The sequence below is a fragment of the Lissotriton vulgaris genome, chromosome 11, assembly GCF_964263255.1.
Source record: "Lissotriton vulgaris chromosome 11, aLisVul1.2, whole genome shotgun sequence".
NCBI classification, from domain to species: domain Eukaryota; kingdom Metazoa; phylum Chordata; class Amphibia; order Caudata; family Salamandridae; genus Lissotriton; species Lissotriton vulgaris.
Window position 1 is genome coordinate 352,173,524 of NC_141699.1, and position 21,166 is coordinate 352,194,689.

Here is a 21,166-nt window from a genome sequence, read left to right on the forward strand (position 1 = left end):
CAGAAATGGAGTCTCTGTTTTCGTGGAAATAACGGGCTACATTGTTTAGCGCACCGGAAACAGCTTCTAGGCACTTGATTCATTAGAGCTATTGTCACCCAAAATAATGCGTTCGAAGGATGAAAGAGGTTTCTTTCTTAGTAGGATTTGAAACTGTGACCAGCAGCGGTCATATAGAACCCAGTGCAGGACTGAATAGGCCAGGACTGCAGCGACAGCCGTTCTGACAGGGCCCTATAGTCCAGGGAAGGACTAATGTACGTTCTAGGTTCCCAAGGAGATGCCAGGGCAAGGCGGGAGGAGCTAGTCATTTTCAATCATTTCATTCAACGTTTTCAGTCAGTCACTGCTCTAACTGACGCTTGTTCCTAATCACGTGTTAGTTACATCACTGAGCTCACGGCTGAGGCTTTAACCGGATGTAAACATTGCACAGATAGTTCTCGAACGCTGGCTCGTGGCTGCAGCTGCGCTGCCGGACGGTTCCAGAACCTGCTCCATCAGCGCTTTGTGATGCTCCCTTGTTCTAGAAGAGCCTCTTCACGCGAGAGAAGCCAGGCCGGGCAGGAAGAGAGCCCCCAGAAGACAGCAGCAACAGAATGTAATCCCGTCAGGCCTCCCGTGGATCCCTGGGATCCAATGTAACGTAAAAGGAATGGAGGAAGAAGGGGTAAGTCCAGGCTGGCGGAGGAGGGCAAGCTCTTGAAGTGAACAGCTAATCTTCCTAAGGACACCCAGGCCATACCTTGTTTTAGAAAGATTCTCTATGTGTCACTGCACTGCTGCACCGCGCCTCTAGGCCGGCTAGGACCCAATGCACAATGTACTGTAACAGGTGTAAATCTGACTTGCTCCTGGGAAAAGTCGTAATTTACAGCAGGGCCGGCTTTAGCGCTGGTGGCTCCCAGTGCGACAATGTTAGTTGGCGCCCGGTCCCCCCCCCCCCTTCCAGGCCCCGCATAACCACCTCCACCATGGATTCTCTCACTATCACCCTTTAACAGTGACCAAGCCTCCATAACCACTCTCTCTTATGCATTGAATCAGTTAAATAGCACCACTCATACCAGTAAAGGACGTCAGAGCACTTTGCATCACACACACATCACAGAAAGACGCTCAAACATAGTATGTAAACTAGTTTATAACATTTTTTACATAATCCAAAGGACTAAAAGTGTAGGAGTCACATGTCATCCATACTTGTAGGCAGTGTAGTTAGGAGTGCTTGGTGCGGAGAAGCACAAACTCAGAGTCGAAAAAGAAATAGCTTAGTTGTGAGTTTTCTTTAATAAGAAGAAGAATAAGAAGAATCGATTTCTACCCAAATTAACCCTTTTTGCAACATTAATCTATGCTCTAATGTATACTTTGCAGTGAGTATGCAGTTCTATGATGAAAGTTGATAGCTCACTGTTCTATATTAGGACGTTAAGTTATAAATTGCAAGTAAGAAAATGATTTTAAAAGAAGTAACCTGCTTATCTATTTACATTATATGCACTCTGTAATCTACATGGTACCCGTTCTTTGCAGCAGGCATTTTAACCCTCTGCACTAACTTCACATAAGTCTAAACATCAACTACACAAAACTCCAATCTCTCTCCAGGAAGAACATTAATAACAGGAGTTAACTTGACATTTTGTGAGGCCTGGTAATTGTAGGAGGAAAGGAATGCAGCAGCACGTGCTTTAAAAACATAATAAACTTGCAAACACGGCGCCGCAGACAGCAGCACAAGGTGCGGTGGCACCGGTCGCACCGCCCTAGAGTCGCTCCTAATTTACAGTTCTGCATTATGTATGGTTTGTGAAGTCTGAAACTGGTGCATAAGTGACAATAAATGCACTTCCGAGTTGGTTACTCCAGCATAGTTTTAATTCACTTTTGAAGATGTCAAAATAGCTCAACAAGGAGATCTACCTGATATCAGTCTGAGCAAGACTAATTCAGCGTTTCATCCTTCTAAGGTTGACAATTTCACTACCACTAAATTCGGTGAAAGTAAGGTAATAACAGTACTTTAAGAAACAGAAACTAACCACAAGATACAAGATAGTATTAATATTCTTCTAATTATTATTAGTAGCAGCAGTAATAGTAGTATTAGTAGTAGTAATTGTGGTATTGGTACTGTTAATAATGTTTGAGGGTTGGGTCAGATGAGTTGTCAGGAAAGCCCCATGAAAATGTAGTGAGCACAAAGCAAGTTCTTACAGAGGCTTTTTCCAAGGGTAACTTTAGCTTACAACAGTTCTTCCCTTTGAGACCTATTGACCTTGCCAATGTCTTTTAGCCATGTAGTACAGCATCAGCAAGATCCTGTGCACAATGGTGAAAAGGTTAAAAAAAAAAACAGGAGTGTTGACACAATTAGATACTCTACTATGCATGCACTCCTACAAATGACACAGGTGCCATTTTTAGGTCTCGGCCTGATCCAGCGCATGCGCTGGCCTCGGCCGAGACCTTTAGTGGGGCTTTGAGAAATGCTACTTTGCTTGCGATCAGCTTCCTAGAACACGGACAAGAGCGCGCGCATGCGCGTTATAGCAAGCTGATCGCCGGCAAGGTAGCACTTTCGGTGGCGCGCGTGCACACCACGCGCGTCAGCACTCGCATTTTTTTGTTTGTTTTTGCCATCGTGCTAGGCGCATTTGCCGCGCGTGCACACAACTCCCGCTTCTCCCCCCCCTCCACCACCTCCACCACCTCGCACGCGGCCAATGCAGCCTTGGATGCCTTTGCGTGAAATTAATTATTTTGTTTTTTTCATACAAGCAAAAATTAAGCATAAAGACTACGTGCCACTCTTGTGATTAAATATGTTTAGACCCTCAGCATGCTTCTTACTGTAGTGGAGTTAACCCTCTGTAAACTGCCTTTATTCAGCTCTTAGTTCCTTGATGCCCAGCCTAGAGAGATTTCCCGATAGACCCGGCACACAACAGAATTTGTATTCACGTGGAAGGCCCCCACTCTTCTTAAATTTAAAGTGGATGTATTTCCATCCTAACACTGAAATGATTGCGATAATATTTATTTAGGGAAGTCTTTCACGGACAGGGCCCAGACTTATTTTAAAGTCTGTAAAAAAATATATTTCTTGCAGTCTTATTTTGTAGTCTTTTATAAATATTGGCCCCGTTTGCAAACACCCCACTCCTTGGCTCCTGCAGCACAGGACTATTCATATGAAAGAAAACATGAAAACAGAAATATGAAAAGCCGTCATCTGTCTCTGTACCCTGGCTCACCCTACTCATGGGGGGGGGGGGGCTCATTTGACCCCACTAACTGCCCTTGCTTTGTTCCCGGCCCGTGTGTACACACTCGGGGCAGATTTATTGCCCGGGCTCCTTTTAACTCATTTATTGTGACAAATGAGTTTGTTTCAACAGAATAGTCTTCTAATTCGACTTAATCTAAACACACTCCCAAAACCATCACCGGAGCGCTTTAAAGGAGCAATGAGGTCGGCAACGCGCGGGCAATAAAAGCCCTTCTCTGGCAAATATCACTTTAAATGTACTTTAAATCGTGCCTCGGAAAACCATCCACCCACATTCATTTTTAAGACACTTTTGTATTTCCTTTCATGACAGAATGCTCCACCTGTTTCCCGTTCCATCAGATGTCTTTATTAATTGTGTTATTGTTTTACCGCAGGGATGTTTTTTTCTATCTGTAATAGAGCATTATTAGTAAACCTGTGAACCGAAATGTCCATAAATCAGTTTTATTCAACAGAAAAACCCACTCATTAACCCCTTGTCCTGCTGGCACAGAAGCTGAAAGATACGCGAGTTCTTAAGCATCTGTGCTTTGTGCCTGATGTGTTTGATAAAACTCATTTGCATATGCTGTTTGTTGCACTCCTTTTAAAGAACCCCCTAACAAGGCTACGTTATAGAGAGTCCCTGTAATGAGTAATGCCCATTTGAAAAAAATTACACACACCACAAATAACCACTTGTAGTTACTTTGGTATGGACACGCCTTCAAAAACACATTCTCTCTTTTCTTTATTTGGGCGCTCTTTAGAGCCTACCAGTGAAAGGTAAATCGTCTCTAGGCGTTTCTTGGTATCAAGTACATATTGATCTACAGGTAAACCCATGTGCCTAAAGGAAGATGCATGTATGCCTTTGTTTTCATTCCCTATTTGCAGCTACAAACAGTGACATCACATTGGAGAGTGGCGCTCAGGGACACAAAAGTCTTTCTTGGTGCTCAGGAGGCGGAGTCAGACCAGGGTCGGTGCAACAAAAGGTGTCTGTTATATATAAAAACACCACAGTGAAGTGAAGTAATCCACAGTTGATCTCAGGAAAGGACATTATATTTCATTTCAAACCCCTTCCCTTTATTTATTAATGGCCTTTGTATAGCGCTATATGTCTACTTTGTGTTATCGGTGCACTTTTTTGCATTAAACTCAAGTGCATGAACAAATGTGTGCACCGAGGTACCAATGCACCTTCCCTCTTTGTCTTATGACCCAGAATGCCTCTTCATACAACAACGACCACATATTTTAAAATCCCAATTTTTACATTTTCAATATTTCTTTCAACTCAGTGACTTCGAAACATTCCTCAAATTACAACTTCTATTTAATTTCATGTGCAATTTAATATACTACGGACTCTCATAGCTTTATAAGTGGGTATATATGTGTGTGTTCACACAGGTGTATTTTTTGTGCATATGCCATGACAGTAAAAAACAAAACGAAACTTAGAGAAATTTTACAAATAAACGCACATTTATTACTAAAGTGCAAAGTTGACATTCCAGGTTCCAGTGGCACCAACTTGAGAAAACACTGTTTATTGATGCACCAATGGCATATGATAATGACATCAAACAGACAGGCGTTGGCATAGCCAATAGGTCTTACTTTTGGGACCTTGTAAGTATTTAGTTATGCAGCACAATATCCTTGGTGCAACAACATCAACTGTTGCGTGGCTAAACACTTATAAGGTCCCAAAGGCGAGACCTATTGGCTATGCCAATGCTTGTTTTATTCATCAATTCAAAATGGATCAATTAATAAATAAAATAAATAGACATAGCACAAAAGCCTCTTTAAGTCAGAGAAGCTGGCTGCAATTAGCAAACTGGTTCCCTGCAAAAAAATATAATAAAAAAAAAACCGACCTTCGGTGTAGGGAGGAGGGGGGGTTGGTGGAAGGGGGAAGCACCACTCAAGGGAGCGCAACACAGAGGGGGTGGGGGAAATCACACGGATTAGAGAGAGCAACACAGAGCACGGTGGAAAGGAGAAGAGAAGTACACAAGGGAGACAGCTGGAAAACATACTTGCCCACATGCATCAAGCCTTTTTGGAGTCGCAAACGGTGCGATTCCTTAAAATCGGCCGTTTGCGATTCCAAAAATGCTTTTTGAGATGCATCATTGGTTTTAGTTAAAAATCGCTCATTTTGCGATTTTCTAAAATGCAATTGCATTTAAGGAATCACAATTTTGCGATTCCTTAAATGCAATGCATCATTCTTTAAAAAATTGCGATCTTGAAGATTGCAAGTGCAAATTACCACGTGGTTGAACCTCGTGGTAATTTGCGAAAAATGTTTAAAATGCTCAAATTAGCATTTTAAACACTGTCATGTTACAGACACATTTGTCCTTAGGACATGTGTGTGAAACATCCATTTTAAAATACATTTCAGGGGTGCAGGGGGGGGTCCTTTGGACCCCCCCCTGCACCCATGGAATGCATCAACATTTTGCGAATTCCAATTTGCGAATTCGCAATTACCATTGATTCCTATGGGCCTTTTGGCCCATAGGAATAAATGGGAATTGCGAAATCGCAAATTTGAATTCGCATAATATTTGCGATTCGGTAAAAATTGCGTTTTTTACTGTATCACAAATATTATGCACTTTCAATAATGCATCCCGTTTTGCGATTCCTTATTTGCGATTCGGTAAAAATCGCAAATTTGGAAACGCAAAACGGGAGTTTGATGCATGTGGGCAACTGACTCTCATGGAGTGCTTAACCAAAAGAAAAAAGTAATGCCCGCAAAGTAAACAGTGCAGGGACACAAGTAAAGAGGTGGTGCGCTAGGAGAAGGCGAGGGCAAAACGAGGAAGGAAAGCCTACACACTCTAACAAATAAAAAGCAAGAAAATTCGAGAGACAGTAGGCAAACCAATTGGCTCTAAGCCTACTGTAAGCTGACAATAGGTCTTTTCATAGGCAGACAGCTTACACTGTCTGGTGCGCAATCCTAAAAAGGTGTAATTTATATGTGCACATATAAGTGTGTCATATTGGTGTGGTGTGCATAACTCACGTGTGTGTATTATAAAAGTATGTACATTTTAGCATGCTTTGCACTTGTAGGTGTTGCATGAGGTTGTATTAGAGAAGTGGTCTGAGAGACCAGATGAGGATATGAGGGACAGCCAGGAAGGTGTAACTCAGTGGGCATCCCGAATTAAAAGCATTACATTTCCAATTCTTTTGCAGCACTTGTAAGTTATGCCTGGTGTTGGAAGTGTGGAAGGAGAGGTAGAGTAAGTTTAAATATTAAATGAAACAATATACAATTTTAAAAGTTAAGATATAGCTAAAATAACGTTTTCTAAGTCTAAGCGTGCATATTTTAGGTAATGACTAAACTGGGTAGATACAGCATGAGGAAAACAGACAATTGTTTTTGTGTGAATACCATACAGTGACATCAGTTTCTTCTTTAGTTGGACTGGTTTGTGAATAACACAAATGAGAGTAGCTTACAACAATGGCAAACTGCAATATATACACGTCATGAGTTGCATTTGCTTTAATAGGCCCCCTAGTAGATACCCACAAACACTTCCAGCAAATATAAAGGGAAGAGCCAATCATATGTCCAGAAGTAAATATCACAGAAAGTGATTAAAAGTTCCCAAATTTTCAAATAGGGTGCACAACAAGGGAAGTTCTGTTAAAGGAATATTTGAAAATAAATAATGACCCAAAATAAATTAAAACTTAGCACAGACATACATCTCATATGTAGGAATCGGAAAGCGGGTGTAGATTAGCTGTTTCACGAATAAATTTCACTTATACCTGATTCTCTCTAAGGGATGTGTGACACCTACTTGAGTATGCACATTGTGTGAATAAGTCGATCAACACCCATATTTAATTTACCCCTCTAGTAATCTACACAAGTTTATTATGCATGTTTCATACAGCGCATGGCTACCTAAACAAGGTTTCCCAGCGCTAAGGTGATTGCGGAATGAAGGTTGCACCAGAGTGCTGTCCAAGAAGAAACAGATTTAGAAAATTTCAGGTGTTGAAACGGCGAAGTTTTAATCAAGTTTCAAAACACAAAGAGTGAATGGCACTCTTTTAATATTAAAGGCAGATCATTCCAAAGTTTCAGTCCAAGAAAAGAGATTGCTCGACCTCCTTTGTGGGATTCTCTAACTCAGGTCGTTGTGGCCAACCTAAAGTGGCTTGAACGCAGCAAGCGTGCAGGTGAATACAAAGTCACCAAGGATCTAAGGTAAAGTGTTCCATAGACATTTGTGCATGTAACATAGAGCCTTGAATTGCACACTCCATTCATTAGCCAGCTAATGTAAGTTCCATAGCATGCTGGCTGCAGAGCTGAGCGTAGGAGCATGGAGCAAAAGATGTGCAGCAGCATCTTGTACAATCTGGAAGCATTTGAGTGATGTATTTGTCAACTCCCCCCCCCCCCGCCAACCCCCCCCCGATATAAGAAATTCTCATAATCCTGCCAAGAAATAACTGGGGTCTTTGCCAGGGTTCTCTGGGCAGAGGTAGGGAGACAGTAGAGAATCTTCCTGAGCGGGTTCAAAATGCCAAAACAAGTGGCTGCCACCATGTTAATCTGATGGATCATGGTAAATTTGTCGTGAAGACAAACTCAAAGATTCTTTATGACCGGCACTGGGCTGGGGAGATTACCCACAGTTGTAGGAACATGGGGGGTCCCCAGAAGGTAGGGAGATTGTCCACCTGCAATACCTCTGTCTTGCCTCGGTTACATTTTTGGGAGTTGGCTCATATCCATGACAGGACTTGCGAGAGCCAGGAATTAAAGGCAGCCGCATTATGATTGTCCTTGGATGACAGAGATACTATGATTTGCATATCATCTGCAAACAAAGCGAATTAACATATCCAGTGAGGACCTGATCCAGGAATCTATTGTTAGGGTATATGGCACCACAGAGTGTGAGGCCACAGTTTTCCACTATCTCAGCCAGTGGTTTTACATAGGGATTGATTAGCAGTGGGCTCAGAGTGGAACCCTGAGGCACACTTGAGGCTAATGGGCGAGATTATGACCTATTTGGTGAGTACGAACCTGGAAGGTACGGTCATGCAAAGAGGATTTCAGCCAAGGTAGGGCAGTATCCTGTACTCCCAATAACTCTAATCTTTGTAGGAGCATACTCTGATTTACAGTGTCAAATACTGCACTGAGATCTAACAAAATCAGTGCAGCAGCTCCCTCTTCATGTAGTTGATGCCTCAAGAATTCAGTAATTGTCAACAACAGGGGCAGCCCTGAAAACCTGGACCAGGGGCAAACAATACTGGAATCCTAACAAGAGTTCAAGTTGACACAATACATGCATCCAATTTTGAGGCCTAAAAAACATTCTAATGTGAGAAATATGAAAAGATATAAGAGAAAAAAATGTTCATTGAAGAAACAGAAGAGAAAGAAGAAAAGAGAAATAGAAATAAACCCATGTGTGAATATATACAATTCATAGAGAAAGTTTTTATTAACAACTAGCAGCCCGTCCCGACCTTGTCCAGGAGCAATCAGGCTTCCCGGACCCCCGCCCGCCCCGACATTGTGCAGCAGCCCGGCCCCCCGCCCGCCCTGACATTGTCAAGCAGCTCGGGCCCCTGCCTGCCCCTTCCCCCGCGATCAATCAGGCTTCCCAGACCCCCGCCCGCCCTGACATTGTCAAGCAGCTTGGGCCCCGGCCCGCCCCATCCCCCGCCTGCTCCGACCCCCGCCTGCCCGGAGCCTTACCTCAGCCGCTGCTCCTCCCCCGCGCTCCTCATTTCACCGCTCTGCCGCTCCTCGTCGCTTACCGCTCCTCCTGCCTATCTGCCGGTCCTCACCGCCATTCCGCCATTCGTCACTGCTCCTCCCCCGCGCCATGTCCGCCGCTTCTCCCCGCGCTCCTGATGTCACTACGCAGGTCGCAGCCGGCGCTACTTGCAAGGGACTACTTTTTTTTTATTTGTCAATTTTTTAAATAACATATATTTTTTTATTTATATAGCCTATGTCCATCTGCACACCCTGATGATTACAATGATGTATCGGGTGTGTGGATTGGCGCTGTGGTTCCCGAGTTTACCCGCCTCAAAGGTGCAAAGTTCTTCCTTTATTATAGTAGTATAGATAATAAATGATTCAATCTGTAAAACATATAAAAGATGCTCAACATAATACACAAAACATGACTTATTAATAGTGCAAGGTGTAGACAAACAAGTGGCTGAGGAAAAAGGTTTACTAAAATCAGAAGTTCAGGACAAAGCTGAAACAACACAAAGTAAACAAAGCGTCCTCTTAAATTTTCGGCCACATCTGTGCGTCGACGGCAGACTGGGAGCCTATGTCTGCTCTCTCCAGCCCCAGCAGCACAGCTGAGGCTGGAGAGCACTTCACTGCACATGAAGGGTTCGGCTGGCCTGAAACGGCCAGCCAAACACCTCATGCGTAGTGAAGGGTATGCCCACCATTCCCCTACCAACAATGTCATCCCCTGGTCCCGGCTCCAAGATTAGTCAGAGTCCTGGGGGCGGGTCCAGGGTATTAGAATAAAACAGGTTTAAAACCAATTTTATTATGGTTTAATTTACTGGATTTGCTGGTGGTGGCGGGGGGCGAGGGGGTGGCGCTCCTCCGCTCTAATGGAGCAGCCACTGCTGGGTAGGATCAGAGAGCATTTTAACCACCTGAGAGAGTGCTTTTGGGCAGTTTTGGGTTACAGCAATTTTGTTCATTTAGAATGAGGCACTTGCCTCATGACAACTTGTTGCATCCTTGCTTTTCCACTGCTTATTCATTTACTGTGCTTGTGCTGTATTGGTTCTTCCGACGATTCTTGGTTGGATGTGGTCAGGAAAAGACTTTGGGTCTACCGTATCACGCCTCATTCGGTCACTGGTGTGAGCCCTTTCAAACTCTTGAAGGGTAGAGAACCCTCTTCTGTCATTTGCCCCTGGTGGGTTAAAAAACTTAACAGGAATGATCCTAAAGTTGATATCGAAAGTGTTGCCAAACGTGTTGAAGATAAACAACAGTGTATGAAACTTGCTTTTGATTCTAAAATGAATGTTAAACTTCATGATTTTGTTGTTGGTGAGTGGGTGAGAGTAAAGAAACCTGGTTTCTTGGTTAAAGGTTTCTCCAAATTCTTTCCTCCCATTAAAGTGGTCAAGGTATTTAAAAACTGTGCTGCCACACAAGATGGGAGGGTTTGGAATGTTCGTAGGGTTGCTAGATGTCCTGTTACTTCTGACTCTCTACCTTCACCATCACGAGCACAGATCGATACGCCTCCTCCTGCACTTGTCAATGCTTCTCCTCATGTGCAAGTTAATGTACCTCTCCAGAGTTTTGTTCATAAAGATGTGTCTGTTGCTTCTAGGGTTAAATCTGATGTTAGACCCAGGAAAACTCCTAGTAGGTATCTGTGTTGATAGGGTTAAATCTGATGTTAGACCCAGGAAAACTCCTAGTAGGTATCTGTGTTGATTTTTTCTTTTATTGGGGTAAGATGTGTTGCATCCTTGCTTTTCCACTGCTTGTTCATTTACTGTGCTTTACCCATTGTGCTGGAGCCTGGAATGTATGATGCGTGCCTGCATCTTACATCCTTGGTTCCAGATTCTGTCCCAACTGTTATATCTCCCTGTACCTTTGCCTTAACGGATGTGCTGTGCTTCTTTCCATCCAACTTGAAATAAACCTTTATTTTTTATACAAAGGAGCCTCTTACTTTTTAAACAACTTTTTTGGTAAAACTTCAAAGCTGATTTATAGATTTCATTATCCGATTCCTGTAGATTTTGGGCCTCACCCTCTCTAGCTGTTTGCATGACTTTGCCTTTTTTGTACAAGGAATCATTGTGCCATGGGGCTAGGAGGAGGATTCTATTGTGCTTTTTGTTAGAGAAGGGAATTAACGTATCCAGTGAGGACCTGGGCCAGAAATCTATTGTTAGTGCATCTGGCACTACTGAATTACACAGCAGGGGGATTACCTTCTTAGAAGACATTCCACACCAGGAATCACTTTTGACCAGCTCCTAGTAGATGTGACTGGGTGATTCTCATGGATCTGTGCCTTATGCCTATTGAAAGTGTGAAAGGGATCAGATCATGGCATCAGACCATGGCATAGGTAAAGGAAGGTCTGATAACAGATTCCTCAAGTTAGAAGATATAGGATCCAGCAAGTGTCCAGCTTTATGAGTAGGAGAGTTATTAATAAGCTGGATGTCCAGGGCTCTAATCCCGTCAATAAGAGAAGTAGCAGTACCCCATGCCTTTCCATGCTTCATAGCAAAACTGGATTGTGTTTCTTTATTTTTTTTATTTCAGTAATTTTTTTATTGAAAATAAAGAGCATATTTACATGGTACAGGGTGAATCACATGGGGAAAAAGAAAGAAAAAAGCACGGGGGGCGGGTTGAGTCAAGCATTGTCTAGATTGGCTTATATTAGTTTGGCTCTTGACAGTCCATTCTCCAGTTTGTTTCATCTTCTTCTTGCCCGGCTTGCACGTTTCCAGTTTCCCCCCGTGCCCCCTTGCAACCTGTCTGGTTATCTTTTCGCACCCCTGGTGGTGTGAGGAGATAGAAGATCAAAAGAAGAGAGGTGTAGGAGTAGAGAGAGACATAGGCTCATTATGTTGTTGAGTAGGATGCGTGTGTGGATTATGCAGTATTGTCTGGTCTGGGTGTTTAGGGTGGCTTATGAGAGGACAAGTAGTTGTCTAGTGACAGCCATATCTCGCTCTTTTTCCCTGAGTTCGTTTGGCTGTTGGTCGTTATGGTGTTGACTAGATACTGTATTCTTTTAACAATGGTGCAGAACACTATATCTTACATGCTGGAACCACCGCGCAGCGGGCGCGCCGCTGTCGCGCCGCTGTCGCGCCAAAGGCAAGCCCGCCGGTGCCCGTCGGCGCCTGGAGCGCGACCAGCGCCAGAACCCCTGGCCAAATTGGACCTCATATTTACAGTAGGCAAAAACTGCTTGATTTACGAGGAAACACGTGTGTTCCTGATAACATGCTCCCTCAAAATGGTGCTGGGATTGAGGCTCAATGCTTAAATTGCTCTTTCAGAACTAATCTTAAATCCCTTTTGGCCCCCACGTCCATAGATAAACCAGGGAAAGGGTGGGATGCAAAGGAGTTTGTCATTGATAGAAACAGCGAAAATGGAAGTAGAGATAAGGACACGGACAGAACAAAAGGGACCATAAGGCAGCATCTATGGAGTATGCCAAGTGCTTGCTGCTCAATGCCCGCTCTGTAGTTCAGCACAACCATGAGCTGGAAGACTTAATCCAACTTTCCTCACCAGACTTAATCTTTGTAACCAAAACTTGGACAGATTTACATCAGCGCCAGATTGGAATATTACTATACCAGCAGGGTATGCCTTCTTCTCACAGGATAGAGTGATTGGTAAAGGGGTGGGGGGGAATAGCGATTATCTATCGCGACCATTTGAAAGTACAGGTGGAGACAATCTCTGCCTTGCCTGCAGAAGCACTGCATTTTTGCATAAAGTTAAATAACCTTCAGACCTTTCGGGGAATATTGATCTATCGTCCACCTGGCACCAAAGCAGCTTTTTCCCAAGCCCTCCTGACGCTTTTAAAATAATATGCTGACTCTCACCCCTCACAGTTATTGGGGACTTTAATTTCCATTTAGAATCCAAAAACAACACCGACACCGCCAGGCTGCTAGATAATCTGGAGGCTTTTAGCCTCAACCAACTTGTAACAGAACCCACTCACCAGGCAGGACATATGTTAGATGGGATTTTTACAAGTAATCCTGACATCACTCTAACCAGCCTGTTAGTTCTGTCATGGACCGTCCAAAAGGCCATATATTTCAACCTTAAAGCTATTCAGACACATTTCAAAACACAGGCTAAACAATCTAAGGTATTAATTAGGCGGTGGGACAAACTCAAGGACGGCGACTTTGAGTCAGCCCTCGACCTTTTGTCTGCTATTCCAGAAACCGACAACAACGGGGCAGTCTTGCAGTTTAACGATTGGCTGCTGTCAGTGGCCGATCGGGTTGCACCAGAGAAATTAGTGACGGTTAAAAGAGTCAAGACCTTGTCACCTTGGTATACCCAGGACTTAAATGCTTAAAGATCAGCTGCTGAGCGTCTCTGGAGACAAGAATATGACAATCAAAAGAAACTTATCTGTAATCATTCCTTTTCACAATATAAGGAGGTAATTATTGCCACAAAAAACAGCTTTTTACTACAAAAATAAAGGAGGTGGGCAACTCCACAAAGGAACTGTTCAAATCTGTTAATATGTTAGCCAAACCCCGACAGGACAACACTTTTAAGCCTGATCAAACCCTATGTAATAAACTGGTCGGGCATTTTCAAGAGAAGGTGCAAGGAATCTATAATGATTTCTTAAGTGCTCCAGGACCCCAGGATACGACAACACCAGTGGCACCCCCCCTCTCCCCCCCCCTACTGTAGGCTAACTTGCTTTCAGCCTATAAACAGTGGGGAAGTACAAAAAATTCTACTTTCTATAAAATCTGGTGCACCCACTGATCCTTGTCCCCCTTCCATTATGCATCAAGCTGCCTACAAGATCTGTGAAAATCTTACCCCAATCCTGAACCAAGTCGTAGCTTCTGGTTGTTATCCAAACACGTGGAAAATGGCTTCTATTACACCTCTTTTAAAGAAACCAAGCCTAGACCCCCAATAATCCTAAGAACTACCACCCCATTGCCGGTCTACCAATCATGGCTAAAGTCCTTGAGAAACAACTGAACACAGTGCTGACCAAATACCTGGATGTAAACAACTTACTGGACACGGCTTCCGTTCACGCCATTCCACCGAATCTACCTTAATCCTTGCAGCCGAATAGATCCGCAGGGTGGTGGATGAGGGAGGGAGGGCGATCCTCGTGCTCCTTTATCTATCAGCCGCGTTTGACACCGTAAACCATACTGTCTTGGTGCAGCAGCTGAGGGACATAGGGGTAGAGGGGTCCGCCCTAGCCCTCCTGTTGAGGTTCTGTGATTTTGCGTGCTTTTAAAGTGCACAACTTTCTTTTCTAAACATGGGTTTTTGCCATGCGTCGTGACTGCCATCTGGTGTTGCCTTTTACGTAGGCCTCAGAAGTTAGTCTGCGAGCAAAGCAGTCTGACCTTTTGTGGGTCATGTATACATTAACTAAGGTTTTCTTTGTGCGCTGGAGTTAATTTCAGAAGCTGGCCTTTCACCTGGAATTGGCCCTGCCAAGCCAATTTCCCTGCAAGATCGTTATCCACTTTCCCAATCAACATTCAAGACATTCGTTAACTTTTAAGTTCCTTTACGTTTCTGTTATCTCGAACATTATCTGAAACTACTTTTCTTTACTGTTTCTTCATTTCATGGGTTACGCTTTCAATTAAGGGTTTGTCCGGGCCTTCCAGATTATTATTTAGATATGCCTAAATATTAACTTGTGGGTTGGGACACTGTAAAATGAGCTTTACTGTATGATGCTGTGTGATGTCATGTATTTTCTATTGGTTGAATTTTGGTGCAGGGGCGTGCATTTTAAATGTACCTTTTTGTGTATAAATAGGGATGTCTCGCCTTAGTAAAATTGAGCAGTTTCTTGAGTTGTACACCGTGTTGTATTGCTGGGATTTCTACTACTAGCTGCAGCTAATAAATTTGATCTCTGACGCCACCTAGAAGTATTCCGTGTCTCTGTGTACCATGGCAAGGGAACCCAGAGGACTTTGGGCGTGTCCCTGGCGCCGCTGGGTATTTGATAACCCAGTTCTTCAGTTGGCGCGGCCAACGTGGGACGACTTCAGTGGTACCGGTCCAAGCCTGAAGATTGCGAGGAGCCACGTGAGGAAATACTGGAGGAGGGCCCCCACTTCATCGACCCCTGCATGCCGACGTGGACCAAAGGTCTTTTCTGCGAGGCTTCCCGCTTTCCAACGGCTACGAAGGACTGCTGCCCTGACTGTCGCCTTGTCTTGGACCTTCTGATTAATGTTTGTAAAGCGAGACGATAGACGGCCTTCTGGTGGCATGACAGATATTTGGTTAAGTATAAGTGGGTCGCTCCCACAACTTTGTTTGGTTCCTTGGTTTTGATTTGGTTGCTGCAGTACCCAAAGCCAAAGGGCTTGTATATTTACGAGTGTATCATTTTTTGATTCCCTTTGAAGTTTAAAACCAGACTAGTGAGCAAGATGCCTGGTCTTTGTAAATTTGGTAATTGGTTTCTTTGTGGTAGTAACAGGGATTACCGATTGGAGGATTCATGTCCGATACCTCCGGTTGGAACTCCGATTTATGAGCTCTATTCAAAACACGGAGTGGGCCCTATTACTTATAATGTTGTATGGGTCCACTACACTAAAAAGGATGGTGTTTTACGATGGCCCCCACATGGTAGTTTTGAAACAGAGATTTTAGACAATCTAGAAGTTAGGCTATTTAGGAAGAAAGCCCGGCCGGCAATGTTTGACTCTTTCCGCCTTTGGCGTAAGGAAGCCAAACAGCGAGAAATTAAGCAAGCAAAGAGAGATAGGTAAGATAAGAATATGTCAGTACTACAAGCTGCTAGACAGTTTAAGGAAGATGGAGAAGAGCGTGCGAGTGAAGTCTTAGATAGACAGCGTTGCATGGCCATAGATAAATGTTATCCAGCCTTGCCATCTTCTCCTCTGAAAGTGATGGAAGACTTCGAAAAAGATCCTTTGATCTCTCATTTACTGAGATTGCCTTCTCCCTATGTGCAGGGTTCTAGTGCGCCTCTATTACCCCCGGTTGTTCCACCCTTTGTTGTTCAACCTCCTGCTGTTGTTCAGCCACCCGGTCCTCCACAGATGGCTTTGCCTCCTCCTGCGCAACCCATTCTAGGGTTGCCAGCCTTGCTACCAGCTTTGCCTCAAACTCCTTTGCCTTCTGCTTCTGCATCTTCGACTTCTACTGTTCTTGTCCCTACACCTTCCTTGCCTCAGAATACTTATTCTCCTGTTCTTATGTCTACTTCTTCCCCTTCTGCTCGAAAACGAATGACCGAGACTGTTGTTAATCTGTTGTCACCATTGTTTGGGTCACTGAATATGACCCCTGTTTCGGAACATAAACAGAGTCGTAGTCAGCTTCCGAGTTCTGAAGAACGGACAGTGTTGGATTTGTTGGCTCGTAGGTGGATTTTAAATGCTCTAAGGTATGATTTGCCAGCAGTTATGGATGTGTTCTTTCAGTGGGAACCGTCTAAGCAAAGGTATGTTTTTGATGTAATGTGTACTTTTCTGCATCAGAAATGGGAAGATAACGAGTTGGGTCCGATTCCGCAGGATGTGCTCGATGTTCAGTCAGATTTTGCTAAAGGGATGATAGTGGAATCTGATGTTACAGATGCCGTAGAGATGATACTTGCTTTCAGATCTAGGCTTTCGCCTCAGACATTGTATGAACCTGATTCCTCTGTTAGGAGGAAAGTGAAACAGTACCCTATGAGAGAAGTTCCTCCGGTATGGAAAGAAGCAGTTCAGGCTAATGTAAATCAGGGTATTCAGGCCGCTCGGCTCATTTTCAGCGAGTATGGGTACATGTCCCTTGGAAGAGAGCAGAGGTCTTGGCTCTTAAGCAGACCATACCTGACCCTCGTAAGAATCCTGCTGGTTATTACAAGGAGTTGTCCCAGACAGTTGAAGCGTGTATTATGAATTTAGCTGACATCGATATGTTGATGGGTAATGTAGTCCCTCAACCCTTGTGGGCGAAGATTCGTCATGAGAATCATGCTGCTGAATTAGGTGATACCTGGGCGAATATTGTTGCTGCAGATGGTAGACAGGAGGGAGGTGCTAAACCTGAACCTCTAGTTTCAGAATTACCAGGTAGAATTATTAATCTGATGAAAACAATGATGCCCGCTTTACAAGTGAATTGGGATAAGTTAGCAGCATGTAAGCAAAAGAAAGACGAGAGTGTGTCTGATTTCTTCACGAGGTTTGAAGAAACGTTTATCGATCATAGTGGTCAGGATATGAGTATGGAGGGTGGTCAAAGGTTGTTTGTGGATACATTTGTTTTTAATTTGCTTCCTAAACTTTTTAATAAGTTAAAAGACTCTGAGAGTTCATGGGCTGTTTCTTCGTCGGCCCAGATATTGGCTACTGCACAATATTACGAGAATAGGGATAAAGATGAGAAGGATAAAGTGGAGAAGAAAACTAAAGAGTTAAAGACGAAAGTTCTTTTGCAGCAAGCTTATCCGCCTCGTCAGAATCAGCCTCAGTTTCAGCAACCTCCACAATTTCAGAGATTGTTACCGAAGCCTGAGCCTTATGTTCAGCGATTCTTTCCTGGCCCTAATCAGTGTGCTTATTGCAGAGAGGAAGGTCATTACAGGAATAGTTGCCCAGCTTTGTTACAGCGTGCGAATGGTGTATCTGGTCAGAGAGGTCGTGGTAGTTTTCAGCAAGTACCATGGGGTAGGGGACGTGGTGTGATCCCTCAGAATGAGCGTTCCTCTTCCCTACAGAATTCTGTGAATTATTTTGACAGACAGAATGTTCCGACTGGTCAGTCTGCCCAGTACTATGTTGAGGATTACTATGTCGAAGGTGCGAGTTCTGGTTATAATGATAACTAGGACAGCCAAGGACAAAGTGAGGGAGTAGTGTCAGTTCCAGTAGATCAGAGTTGACCTTATGTTGAAGTGATTGCATCAGGTGTGGCAGAACCTTTTCTTTTGGATACTGGTGCGATGAAGAGTTCTATTATGCACTCTAAACTTCCTGGCGCTCCTTTGTCTGGCTTGACCAATGTTTCAGTAGGATTTTCAGGCACCCCAGTTCGTAATCCGGTTTCTAGTCCTTTGTCCCTTTCCATTGGCCCTTGTGAATTGGAAGCTCCACTTATTCTAACGACTGGTTGTGGTGAGAATCTGTTGGGTTTGGACCTGCTGAAAAGATTGTATGCAACATTACATTGTTCTCCTTCAGGAGTACAACTTACCCTCGGTAAGAAAGTGATTTCCCCAATGTATTTGTCTAAGTATTGTTTGCCACTGGAATTGCGTTCGCTTCCTGATACACTTTGGGCTACAGGTCCGAATGATGTTGGTCTTTTGCAGATTCCACCTTATGTTGTCACCCTTAAGTCAAATGCTAGGCTACCTCGTATTCCCCAATACACGATCTCGAGTGATGATGAGAGAGCTCTTTTAGCGATTGTCTATGATCTGGTTGAGAAGAGTGTAGTTGAGGAAACGAGAGGTAATGTGTGTAACAGTCCTGTTTTGCCTGTCCTTAAACGTACTGATGCTTCTCAGCCACCTGTGTACCGGTTTGTGATCGACCTTTGAGAGGTAAACAAGATTGCCGTGCAACAGTTTCCTGTGGTACCTGATATTACTGCTTTGTTGACTTTGATTCCTGATTCGGCAGTTTGGTTTTCTGTCATCAATTTGAAGAATGCTTTCTTCAGTATTCCTATTGCTAAGGCGAGCAGGGATATTTTTGGCTTCTCATAAGAAGGCCGAAGCTTCCGGTTTAAGAGAGCTCCCCAAGGCTATTGTGAAAGTCCCTCCATCTATAGTCAGGCGTTGAAAACTCAGCTTGACGGTTTTGTGTTACCTGTTGGTGCTACTCTTATTCAGTACCTCGATGATTTGTTGATTACTGCTGATGATGAAAAGATTTCATCATAAAGTGTTACCTTCAAAGTTGCAATATTGTCGCCAAGAAGTGACCTACTTAGGTCATCTCTTGTCGAAGGAGGGAAGGGAATTGACCCCAGAACAAATTGAAGCAATTGCGCAAATGAATGTACCATCCACACAGAGAGAAGTGCGTGCCTTTTTAGGTATTACATCGTATTGTAGACAGTGGATCCCCAATTTTTCACTGTTGGCGAAACCTCTGTTAGCATTGACTCTGAAAGATACTCCGCATCCTCTTCCTTGGTCTGACGAATGTCAGAAAAGTTTTTCTGTACTACGCGATGCATTGTGTTCGGCTCCTGTGTTGGGTACTCCAGATTATAGTAAGCCTTTCACGTTGTACGTGCACGAGAGAGAAGGTTGTGCATTGTCAGGGGACAAGCAGCGTCCATGTGCGTATTTTTCAGCAACGTTAGACCCAGTTGCTAAGGCGTTGCCGAGTTGTCTGAGAGCTACAGCTGCAGCGGCTGTTTCTCTCCGACAGTCTGCTGGTTTGGTATTGGATAATACGTTGATTGTGATGGTCCCACATGCAGTGGATACCTTATTAAACAGGACTAAGACACAGCACCTTACTAGCGCACGTCTGTCAGGTTACGAGTTGACATTGTTGGCTAGTCATGTGCACATTAAAAGATGTAATGTGTTGAATCCAGCTACGTTGTTACCGATCTCTACAGAGACGGATCCTCAGGAACAGCATGATTGTTTTCTTCGTACAGAGGAAGAAACGAAGGCTAGAGTTGACATGAGGGATACTCCCCTTACGGATGTTGATGGTACCCTATGGGTAGATGGTTCGTGTTTTAAGCTTCCGAATGGTGAAACGACTGCAGCGTATGCTATTACAACTTTACATACAGTTGTTGAGACAGCACGCATACCACAGAATTCGGCGCAAGCAGCAGAGTTGATTGCACCGACTAGAGACTGCGTGTTGTCAGAAGGAGTGAATGTTTACACCGATAGCCAGTATGCGTTTGGTGTTGCCCATAGTTTTGGGCGTTTGCGGAGAGAGCGTGGGTTCCTTACTTCGCATGGGACAAAAATACAGCATGGGCAGTTGGTGAATGAACTTTTGGAATCTCTCACTCTCCCAAAGCAGATTGCAATTATGAAGTGTAGTGCGCATAAGAAAGTTGTGGACGATGTTGGTAGAGGGAATGCGTTTACAGATGAAGTTGCGAAGGAAACAGCGAAAGACATGATGATCCGTATGTATGTTGCAGGCTCAGCTAATTGGGTTATGGCTGGTGGAATGTGCGAAGACACAATATAAAGTGTGAAAATGATTCAGGCTGAAGCGACTGAGAAAGAAGTGAGTGTTTGGAGAGAGACTACGGGTATGTTGGATTCGACAGGTTGTTGGGTTGAGTTGTCAGAACACCAGTGATGGCTGTTGCCAGATGCGTATGTGCTCCCAGTGGTTACAATGGCTCATGGAATGGCTCACATAAGTTCGAAGGGAATATGCAAGTTGTTGGCTCCAGTTTGGCAGAATGCTGGAATTCCGAAATGTGCAGAAAACGTGGTGAAACATTGTATGATTTGTCTGAAGTATAATCCTGGTAATGAAACTCCAACTCCAGCTGGTCATTTTGCTCCTCCGACGTATCCGTTTGAGGTGATACAGCTAGATTATATACATATGGAGAGATGCAATAATTTGAAGTATGTCCTTGTGGTTGTTTGTGCCTTTTCCAGGTGGATAGAGGCCTACCCCCTAAATGATAATACTGCCTTGTCTACAGCCAAGGTTTTGCTGAGAGAGTTCTTCCCTAGGTATGGTTTGCTGAGAATTGTATGGTCGGACAATGGGAGTGAATTTGTGGGTCAAATCATGAAGAAAGTGTGTGCTGGATTGGGAATAAATCAGAAGTTCCATGCAGCGAATCACCCCCAGTCTGCTGGACTTGTTGAATGTTGCAATGGTACCTTGAAGCTGAAATTAGCTTAGGTACAAGCGAGCACTGGTCTTACATGGCCGGATGCCTTGCCGTTGGCTCTTTTGTCAACAAGGACGACTGTGCATTCTCGAGTGGGACTTAGTCCGTATGAAATTGTATTTGGTCGTCCTGCGAATGTTTGGGGTGTGCCTCGTCCTAAAGAATACAGCAGTATTGAGTACCCTATGTTGGTG

General features: G+C 43.9%; 1 protein-coding gene across 1 annotated transcript in view; it reads left to right on the plus strand.

The window, feature by feature from the left end:
* The first annotated feature begins 427 nt into the window (after positions 1–427).
* LOC147679760 (uncharacterized) overlaps positions 428–21,166 on the plus strand; it is a 361,586-nt gene continuing 340,847 nt past the window's right edge. Inside the window, exon 1 of the mRNA XM_086942474.1 lies at positions 428–670. Coding sequence (XP_086798600.1) covers positions 656–670 — 15 coding nt within the window. The 5' untranslated portion in view covers positions 428–655. The remainder of the gene's footprint in view (positions 671–21,166) is intronic.